General features: G+C 32.4%; 1 protein-coding gene across 1 annotated transcript; it reads right to left on the bottom strand.

Moving 5' to 3' along the window:
* Positions 1–5,354: 5,354 nt before the first annotated feature.
* On the bottom strand, positions 5,355–10,347 carry LOC128219178 (cholecystokinin receptor type A-like). The gene is made up of 6 exons (XM_052926992.1): positions 10,331–10,347; positions 8,627–8,787; positions 7,164–7,410; positions 6,421–6,562; positions 6,076–6,204; positions 5,355–5,579 (listed from the first exon to the last, which is right to left on the bottom strand). Exons 1-6 carry the CDS (start codon positions 10,345–10,347, stop codon positions 5,355–5,357), a joined length of 921 nt encoding a protein of 306 aa, XP_052782952.1.
* Positions 10,348–11,368: the final 1,021 nt, after the last annotated feature.

Raw genomic sequence — 11,368 nt, 5'->3', positions numbered from 1 at the left:
GACAAATGAATTTGTGTGATGTCTCGTCTTGATTTTCCATAGCTGTTAATATGGAATAGTCGTTTATTCATCAAGTTTAAAGCCACAGTGCATTCTTAAATAGTTTTCACTGAGTCAACGTGGCTACTGAACATTCACTAATGACAAAAATTGTTAAAGTTGGGTAATGGATATTTGTCTTGTAGCCTTGTGTCTAATAGTTTTGTGTTTACATGACATTGCTGCTATTTTCACATCTATAGTTATGATTAAATATTACTTAATCAGACAATAATAATAATAATAATTATAATAATAATAATAATAAAAATAATAATAATAATAATAATAATAATAATAATAATAATAATAATAATAATAATATTAAAAATAATAATAATAATAATAATAATAATAATAATAATAATAATAATAATATTCATAATTATTATTATTATAATAAGCATTATAATAAAGTAGAAATCGTTTTTTAAAAATCATTATCAGAAACAAGGTCGCCAAAAAATATAACTGAGTTTTTTGTATGTTTAAAGAACTTTTTTGGCAATATCTCAATATAAAGTCACTTTAAAACGTGTAAAGGCAGCAAATACGACCTTTTAAACAAAAGTAGAACAAACAACAGTCGATGAGGCCTAAGCAGTTACCTTTTTAGTCAGTAAGACTGTTTTCTGTCAAACAAAATAATAGCACGTATATTGTTGACTTTTTATTAACAGTATATTTCATTTTCATGTGCGTTTAGTAGGTGGTCACCAAGCCGGACAAGTGGGTTTGCTCCGGGCACTCCGGTTTCCCCCACAACACAAGACCACACTCTCGCGCAACATCGTGCCAACGAGAGTGACTTAGTTTAAGTTACCATAACTTTCTTCACAATCATTGTAAAATATATACTGATTAAACTAAATGACACACTTCTTGATCAGATCTGAATGCGAGTGGGCACCATAACTAAGTTTCAATCCGACAAAGTCATTGACAGTGACAGAGAATTGTTTTTGTTTTTCCTTTTTGATGTTTTCAGAGGAATGGTTAGGATCATTCAGGAATAGATTCTTATGAAACTGTTTGTAGATTTTATTGAACCTGGCCTTGCTCACATACTGTTATAAACGTCAAATGCATCCAATGTAAACAAAAATATCTTTGTTTTGTATAATATACATATTGGCGTATAAATGCGAAAACACGTTATAGTGTTTGCTTTTTGAATTCCATTTCTCGTAATTTTGATTTGAGTCACGTCATCCTTAACCAATTTAAAGTTACACATTTTCTTTAACCTTTCAGACATCCTGCAAATAAAACCTGCATCATTCGAAAATGCATGCATTTTTTAAAACCGTGTCAAATAGCGCATATGAATTGCACATGATGAGATGTTGCTGACCATGGCTTTTGGTTGTTATTTGCCCCAATGTAAATGATTTATCTCGGGAAGTCATTCTTTCAGCTTGGGTAAAAAACAACCAACAGCAATGATGGTCAATAATATATTATTATATACGTAATGATATTTATTTTAAGCCTAATATCAGTTTAAACATGTTTTATTTATTTTTCAAGCAAAGTTTTCAGTTTTATTTGTGATATTAGTTTTTTTAACATATATATCTGTCATTAAGTTTCAAAATCCTCCCGTATTCTCATTGTCAACAAGTTCAACGAATTAAGTAACTCTTAATAAGTTAGAAAGCAAGCCGCTACTTTTACCTGGCAGATCGGAAACAAATTGGTTAAAATGTGTATACTAGACTACATATTTTGAATATTAAACGAGTTTGTTTAAATGAAGTGGTAGATTTAGAAGATGTCCTCGTAAAACAACAACTAACGCAAACTCTCGTCGGAGGGCCAAAAAGGTGGAAAGGCACCATACTGCTGTTTGGTTACATTTTACCCTAAGCGGGACGTGCAGGCGAACAAGCAGAACGGTGCCAAATCGATGGAGAAAACGTAAATACATGTACCCGCGTTGTCGGTGCAACAGGAGATATCGCGAGAGCCTCCAAACTGGCTAATTGCTGTCTTTTTGTTAGTATTTTCGCCCTAAAATCCTGCCAAAACATTTAATACGTGCTTGAATGCAAACATTGCGAAATTGCTTTCGTTTTAAATTAATTTTCTAATGCAGATATTACGTTTTCAGGCGCATCTTCTTATACTTAAATTAGCTGTACCGATACATCATTATTGCACAATATGGATTTTACTAGGAATGAGTTGAGAGCACCTAATAACCCTATAAATACTTCAGAAACACGCTAATCTGTCCCAATTTGTGATTTTTATGCCGTTCAAAATTTAACCTGTTATTTCTTAACTTGCCAGCAACGTGTTTCTAAGTCTAATTGACGATCGAATTTTATGTTCATCTAAAATCAATGAATAACAAATTTTGACTTTTTTTACCTTAATTGCAACAGACCGTTAAAGGGAACGGGAATATCCACATATCGTTGACAGTTTGTGCATGAACTGGTGGGATATTACATACAATGTCAATTGCGATATTTCAAAACAAAAGTGATACAATTATTTTGACAAAATAGAATTTCTCGGTAGAAAAGCAAAATCTTCCCCGATCGACCTTGGTGCTTAGTTTTAATCAAAGATTTATATCGTCTACTGCTTTCGTCTGTTTTATCCCAAAAAGAACATTATCAAATAAAGTATCTCCCTTTATAATTAAAAGGCAACCCCAAAATCATGTTCTTTCTTTGTACGTCAGCATTTTTTTCGGAATATTTTGGTAGTGGAGATATATTTAATATATTACCGAATCGATAAAGTAACAGATCAAACAAGTTATTTTCTTGAACGCTTTTATTTAAAATGCTTCTTAGGCGCCATTCAGCAAATAACTAGATTCAATTTTGAAATGCTGTTGCGAGTGCTTTATCTTAATAGGGAAGAATACGATTAAGCTTGCGTTTCATGTTTGATCGTAAAACGTTTCATTTTCAAAGGAATTCGTTATTTCAAATACATTCTAGCATACGTAAAGAGCAGTAAAAGCTGTAATCATATCGTTATTTAACTAACCTTGGTTAATAAACGGACACGATAGTTACAGAGATTAAGAATAGACACTATTTTTTTAAAATAACGAGATACTTATATAAACGTTAAAAAGGTAGAAAACAAACATAACATCAAACAAAGAACATCAAGACGAGGCTTAACTCAGAATGTAACAACATACTATTACTTTAAAGATTAATTATGTAAATTGAATAACCAACCCTTGTGCTAAACACCATTCTGCATGTTTATTTTTCTTAACATGTTTTAGTAATATCTCCTGCAACCTTTCCTACCAAAAGCGATATTTTGTAAATCGGTCGATGTAGGAACGAATAACCATAGCCGAACTAGCGAAAACAAATCAAGAAATATCATATTATATGAACATGCATGTGTGAACATAAACGAAGCATGTTAACGGCTTTACTCCAGAGCTCGTGTATGCCTTAAAACAAATAGCCATGTTTAATATTTATGCCTGGTGACCACATATACTTTGTGTATCATTTTAAACAGTTTTCCATGCTGATATCGTATAAATGATCGAACATTCATTATCTGTACAGTCCTTGCAGGCTTTGTTTTAGGCTTTATTTGAGATCCATCACAAGCTTGCCTGTTTCGAAATTATTTTTGAGTGTCGAATAACAATATAGTATTCAAGTAAGCAACACAACTCATATATCATTGTTGAATTTGATGTCATGTCCGAGAACGATTTAGGACGTTATTATTAAAACTCGATCGTCAATTTTATTGGCTCAACTTTGGCTATGATCATAAGGCAGCAAATAATTTCAAAATCCTATGTCGGTCTCATACATCAAACATCCAAGCTGCAGGAACAAATAATTAAGGGACATTTTATATATTTTATTCTGTTTAAATCTACCTACATTTTCAATGATTATTTCTGTAAAGTTTAAAAGAGAATAATCATACATTGGTTATGGCCATTAGAACTTTACAAACTGTTAAACGCACATATCTCAGCCAGTATTGTTATTAACATACTACTAAGACGTGGAAGGTACTTCTAAAGCTCATTATTTAGAGAAGTTTGTTACATTATTTCTACATTATACTTTCATTAAGGCTATATTCTTAATTATCTTTTGGAATGGTTGTGTTCATTTGGAAGGAGTTATCGTTTCGACCCAGATTAAATAGATCATACTTTTCTAACAGGCCTTGGAAATAAAATTATAATCCTCGTTTTCGTCTGTAAAGAGATTAAATATTTGAACACAAATAGTTTGTATTTCATTATTTAAATGCATGTTTGAAGTTTCTCTGCGTTGTAGAATTAAATTCCGAGCTTTTTCCCCCTATTGTTTCCATCTGGTTGTGTTATGATTCAGCTAAGAAAAGATGAATGGTTAATGAATGCTTTCATTTGGCTGCAACACGTTTATAACACTTGTTATTAATAAACCAGATTAGCTGTCGAACGACATACTTCTTTTTTGTGTATTCAAGTTTAACAGTATTAAAACATGTGTAGAACAGAGTGAGCTAATATGTGTTTGTTGTCTTGTGACGTTGTTTGCAACTTTTGAGTGTTCAATTCTATTTTTGTTTACTGCACTTGGACTAGTTAGCTGTCATTTTTGCTTTTACGTTATTCGTAATCCGTTTAAACTTCCACTGAAATCCCCGGAGTACACAAAGGTTCATTAAAAGTGACGAATTCGAGGTAATGATACCTATATACGTAACTGCAGTATCCATGAAAATTTTAATTAAATTAGATGAGAACAGAATTGAACTAAAACTACCTTATATTCTAAGCGTATTTACCTAAAAACCGTCGAATCATAAACTATTGTCACTTAATTTCGAACTTTTATAATGTCCTTATGATGATTTAAAAGGAGTCGTTAACAGATTTATGTAGAGAATACATTTTTGAAACGTTGTTGAAATTGAATTGTCGAACAAATTTAACAAAAGTCAGCAGATCAACGTTAATTACATCGATTCGTTTCTTCGTGTTTTAAATTTTTTATATCGTTAATAATTATTGCGTTTTAATTTTATCACCAGTCTGATAGTAGGAATTAAATAACGTATGATATCACGAGTAATTATTTCGTAACAATAATAATAATATACTTAAGAACTCAATTTATTGATACAGTTAAATAAAACGTCGCCAAAGGGCAGATGTTTTTCACGTAACATAAAAGGCTCACTACAAAAAATAAGCAACAAATCAGTCACATCTTCAAATGTTAGTCAATGTATTGTAAGTGTTTATTTTCAAAAATATTCACAAACGCAGCACACCACTGACAACTTTATCCTCGAATGTATCATACTCGTTACGTACTTGAGGCACTATTTCTATTTCTTGTGATGAGCACACCGTTGCTATATTTGGTATCCATTTCCAGCTCGGCATGTGGCGACGGTCGTGGCCTACATTGTCTAATAAGCACGTGGTTGTTGCATGACGTCACAACACTTTTCCGAAAGTTCTCCGACATAAATTCGTAGATAACCGGATTGAGACATGATTGAACATAAGGTAAGCAGTAAATAACGATCTGAAATGAACGTAGAAAAACATATTGATGCAGACAACGATTATGTCTCTATTAAAGTTTTCAGAAGATAAGCAAATACCTCCGTTATGACTTTAAAATACAACAGTTCAAAAACAGAATATATAAAACTAGTATACTTTATGTTTATTATATTTGTTATTTTAATATTTAAGTATAATCTTAATAATATAGCTTTGATTTGTTATGAATTGCATTGACCTTTTATTATAATAGATGTGCTTAAATATTATACATTTAGAACTATGCTCTTATATATGTCATTTACACATCCTGACGTTAACCAGTTAGAAATATTAAATCACTAGCGAGACACACTAGTATGCAATCAGAGAGATGTGTCTTGACATGCAATTTAGACATTTATTTTAACAGTGTACTTGACAAATGTTAGTTTAGGTAAAAAAACATCAAATCCAAAAATGCTTTGTCATTTATAGCGAGATCAAGTTGTAGATAAAATTGCAACTAAAATTACCTCTAATCTGAAATAAGTTGTCGTGTGCATGTGGACCTTGTACTCGGAGTACTTCGTAAGACGGAATATCAGTGTTGGCCCCCAGCAAAACAGGAATACCAGAATGACGGTTATTAGCATCTTTATAACCTGAAAGAAATGTAATTGGGCATTACACAAATATGTCAAGTAATTATAACTAAATGCTTGAAGCACAATGATTATTTCATGAAATTCAATAACCACAGAACGTCAAGATTTATAGAGTTGTTGACTAATATGGTAACAAAATGTTTCTCAACGCCAATGTCATTTTCCATGAGGGCCCTAATGTAAAAAAAATGTTAATTGCAAAAGCCAAAATACCTGTTTTCTTCCTTTCATAATGGACTCTCTAACTTTTTTGTTAATTGTGGTCTCCGTAATGTTTTTGGGCCGAAAGTGAGTGGCAGAAGCGCAGTTCGAAGAGCTCGACCCATAAGATTCACGTAGCGCAATGCCGCGGTATCTGGGAAGAAGTATAAATGCGAATGTTATTGTTTTTTAAATATCTGCTTTACTATTGTTTTTTTATTGTATAGGCAAAGTGGCAATGAACATGATCCATATGCTTAATTGTCCTGTTTTTCTTTAAATTAATCACTGTCAGAGTATATGTAGGACTGAATCAATGATCGAGTAAGAACTTGTTAGTACAGTTGCATGATACAAAATCATTTCTTCTTTAACCAAAACATATCGATTTTACTGCAAATAAACTATTTTCATTTGAGAATGGATATTCAACAGCAGTTTAATTAGCCTTCAGAGGTATATGTTGTCAGTGTGTCCTTTGTTTTTCATATTCAAAGACTTTTCATCGACATAAAATATCTGTTTTGTGTAAGCATGCTTTCCGTTTCGATCATTTCTTTTGTCAGGCAGATATGTCTGCATTTGACAATTAGCGAAATAAGACATCACGTAACTAGTCGAATATCATTTATTAACGGTTTATTGATTAAACATGAAGTTAAATCACTTTCATCCGGACAAATAGTATGCTTTGTCAAATGAAACTGTCAAGGCAGACGGGAAATAGCAACATGACCGGTGTATAGCCAATTTACCTCGTAGTGTTTTGCACAGACGGGTGGTTGGACGTAAGTGAATAGAGCGTTCGCCCGCTGATCCAAAGGACGTATATGACCACTGCAGAGCAGAAGGTCATCAATGCAGTTGGCACTAGGAACATAATGACAAGTTGGTAGACAGCGTAGTGCATCCGGTGTTGGTCCTGGAGACCATGGTCAGCATAAAACTTTAGGGTCACTGTTGTATCGTTGTTGTAATATGTTGAGCTTGTGTGTCCTGAAACTTAAATTACACTGTTTTGATGTTGTTCTAATATGCGTCCTGAAACATGATAGTCGCCGTTGTAACGTTGTTCAAATATGGTGTACACTGTGTGTCTAAGAAATGAGAAACTGTTGTTAAATGTGTTATACACTTATCGCAACGTTAGTAACTGAAATTTTGAATTCTTTATAACCAGGACTTCCACAGCCTTCAAAGCTTTATTACTATGTTGAAAGTATAACATGGTACTAAATGAACTTTTAAACACAAAATTTCCATGGAATTGTATTCAAGCAAAAAATAGTGTATCGCTTATTCTGTATTGCAGTTAAAATTGAGACGCCTTTAAAAAAGACGTATGTTCACTAAATAAAGCAAATACAGTCAGTGGTTCATGTTTACAATTTATTAGCGTATCCACCAACTGGTAAATATTACATATCGCGTGCAGGCTGATTTCGATTCCAACAAAGTTATTAAACGGTGCCCACGACAATTGAACATATTGTATATGGTTTATATGATCGCTCTTTAGATACAGAACGACAAGGAATAATCTGTCAATACAAATAGTTGACATTTGTATTCATCTACTCCACATATCAATTGCAGGCGGTAGATGCATACACTCTCAAGCATGAACATGTTAAATACAAACAGTTTGTTTATCGTGATTGTTTTCAACAAGTCGTTAGGTCGGGGTTTAACTAAGTTTCCTCAAGTGAATGCATACTTTGATAATAATTACCTTTTGCGTTTTTACTTTATTCAGGATTGTTGGAATAAGAGTGAAGTTGTGCACGCAAACTGGTTTAAACCCGAGTAAATTTATTTTACTGACCGTCCAAGGCGGTACCTAATACTCCTTGATAAACACACCTAGTTTTTATATAGTTGATGTGTACAGTGTTGTTTGTGGATATTTGTGCTGTTGGTCCGTGTTTCTCGTTTGTGAATTTGTTTTTGTGTGCTATGTCTTTGGCGTTAACCCTGTCCCATTAAACGAGGATTATGTTTAAACATTTGACTACTAGACTTGTTTCTGTAGCTTTTCTTATAAATATTAGTTGTATTGGGCGCGTTTCTTGGCTTTTATGAAAAGAAGAGCATGTAATATACAATAAGTTTGAGCTACAACAGAAGTTTATTTATCGTGTAAAGGGCAAAAATGATGTGTCAGACGGGTATGATTACATTTTATCGTTATATACGTATTATTTTCTTTCATTTATACATATGGTAGGCATAGCTATTCGCATAGTCACACTTACTTTAACAACCATTGCAGGAATGGACGGGAATATGGACAGGATCCAGACAAAGACGAGAGCTTTCCTAGTGTTCCCCACCGTGCATCGTCTACGACTTTGTATGGGCACCACGATCACAAAGTACCTGAAATGGAACACTGACGTACATTGTCCTTATCGATTTTAGGTCTGTTTTAAAGATACCCAAAAGCTTAATTGTTGGTCAACTTTAACCCACTCTACTAACAAAATGTATACCAGTGAGTCTAAAAAACTTTTCTTATAAATGATTCGACTATTTTTTTCCTTATCTAGTATGTCACTAAGTAATTCTCGAACGAGTAAGTTGCCGGAATTGGACCTATATAACAAGAGGCTGCAAACATTTACTACACATGTGATATCTCTTCGAATAGCATTTCAATCGTTTGGCTAAAGCGTGCAAACATATGGAGAGGTCTCAATTGATCAATCATAGAACATAATGACGGACAACTAATATAAACGATCTTAGACGTGCACTGTCAGTTTTCCCAAGGCTATATTCTTTGTACAGTTGAGTACTATCCTAAAACCTTTGTGGCTCCTAAACATGCTCCTGTAGTCTCAATTGCGTTTAAGTTTTATTCCACTGTTTTTTTTTAAGTTGTACACGATCTATCAGATCAACGTATTTGAACTTCTTAGATATTTTTAAAAACAGTTTATGATGTTTGTACACTTTATTTAACTCGGCACGTATCTTTTAAGTACTGTTTTAGTATCGCTTCTTATATTTAATACTTTTTAATACCTTCTGATGTTTTTTAAAGATTGGTTGTATGTAGCCGTAGTGTTATTTTTATCAGGTGTATCTGCCTTCGGATTCTTTCTATATATTATTTGTTTATTTGTTGGTTAAGCACTTTTGAACGTATGTGATTTATGATAAAAGTGCTATATAAATGGGGTATAATAATAATAATAATAATAATAATAATAATAATAATAATAATAATAATAATAATAATAATAGTAAATGATATCGTACATGCATGTTAATACAAAGGCACTGGCTGTTTTTCGTTAACATACATCTGATGAAAAACGAACTTTTCAAACGTTAAAATAAGAATATGATTCAAAATAATTAAGCTGAGGAATCACGTGACTTCATAGGGGTCACAACCGATGTAATCACCAGAGTTAGTGACGTTAATTTCAAAATAACTTTTTCGACAGAAAATATGTGAAAATGCTTCTAGATAATAACTATTTTAACACTAAGTGTCTTGTGAATTATTTTAGATTTTCTTTTACTTTAATTTATACAATCCTTGATCAAAATTTCAGGATTACACCGTTCAACAAAATTCCGTCAAGTTGAAAGTTTGGCCAAAGATTGCATCTTTGAAATATTGCCAGTGAATTTAGAATATAAAATTGAATTCCTATGTAGTTTAATAGAGATTTTAGTCTAATATCAGTGTCTTTTAGAGGTGTTTATTATCTATAAATATGTTATATTCCTGTACGGTGTGCAATAGACGTTGTTATTGTTTTTTTTGATAAGATTGTTTTACCAGATTTATTGTTATGCGACGTATTTAGACTGAAGAACATGTAAAGCAGCAACAATCGTTTTGCAATACAGCGGTTAGCTATGTCTTAGGTATAGGGAAGAATGTTTTAATTCCCTCTTTAATTACCAACCTTCACGGGACATGTCAAATGCCTCAACGGAAAGGCATGTATAAAACAAGTAACAAATGGGTTGATATTCATCATAAGGTTTACGTGGCAGGATTACAGACAAATAAGTATAGTGCCCTAACGGTAAATAATATATTAGTCTCGTCAGAATATATGATAACATAAATTGCGAAGTAATTTGACATGATGCTCGATTGTCACTATTTATTTTGCAATAAATAGTATTTTTGTGTGTTATAATATTACCAAGACAAGAGTCCTACTATCATGAAAATACTTAAGGCAAATTTGAACATTTTATTAAATTCGAATATATTGTAAGAGGGAGAGAATAAATCCGCGTTCTTTTAAATTCGTTTCTATATTAATTTTTTGTATTTATTAATATTCTTTAGCGTTAGTTTTATGATGTATATGTATGACTATTTAATATGCATAGCCATTATTTAAGAATGTTGAATGTGTGCTTTCCTGTCTTTAATTTCTTTTTGTGATAATAAGACCTAGGAATATCAGCAAGCAAGCTCTTTTCTTACCTGAAATTAACTAAATGCAGATTTATATTGGCCGCATCGTGAGGTTTTCAAACGCGGCGAAAACAGGAACCATCAACACTCCATTCGTTCTTCTGTTTCATGTGTTGGCGTTATCAGCTTCTCACGGCGTGATACAAAGTAATGTTCTACGGTTAACAACATGGTGCACTTGTAATAAACATGCAAAACATTATTATCAGACGAATGGAATTTAAAATTGCTTCGAGATGTTGAGCATGTAGGCCAAATTATAAAAGCCAAAACAAAATATATTTCAGTTGAAGTAACACATCAATATGATAGTGAACAAAGCCATATTTGACCTTTGCCCTTGATTTAAACAGAGTAATGTTAGAATTTCGTTCAGAAATAGAGTGTCTGAAATGTGTATTCAATTGTTTATACCTTCAACAGTTTGAACATAATACAATAAGAATTATAAAGTATAATGCTATCCCCTATCAGTCCGAGATAACCTTAATGCCGAAATCATTTTAG

This window comes from Mya arenaria, chromosome 15, assembly GCF_026914265.1.
Source record: "Mya arenaria isolate MELC-2E11 chromosome 15, ASM2691426v1".
Lineage (NCBI taxonomy): Eukaryota > Metazoa > Mollusca > Bivalvia > Myida > Myidae > Mya > Mya arenaria.
This window is presented reverse-complemented; position numbering and strand designations above follow the sequence as displayed.

Bases quoted from the DNA above. Each gene is read 5' to 3' on its own strand.
- LOC128219178 (XM_052926992.1), bottom strand. The intron at 6,563-7,163 runs GTAAATTGGCTA...ACTTCTTCCCAG, and splicing joins TCTGTGCAAAACACTACGAG to ATACCGCGGCATTGCGCTAC. The intron at 6,205-6,420 runs GTATTTTGGCTT...CATTTCTTTCAG, and splicing joins TTATGAAAGGAAGAAAACAG to GTTATAAAGATGCTAATAAC.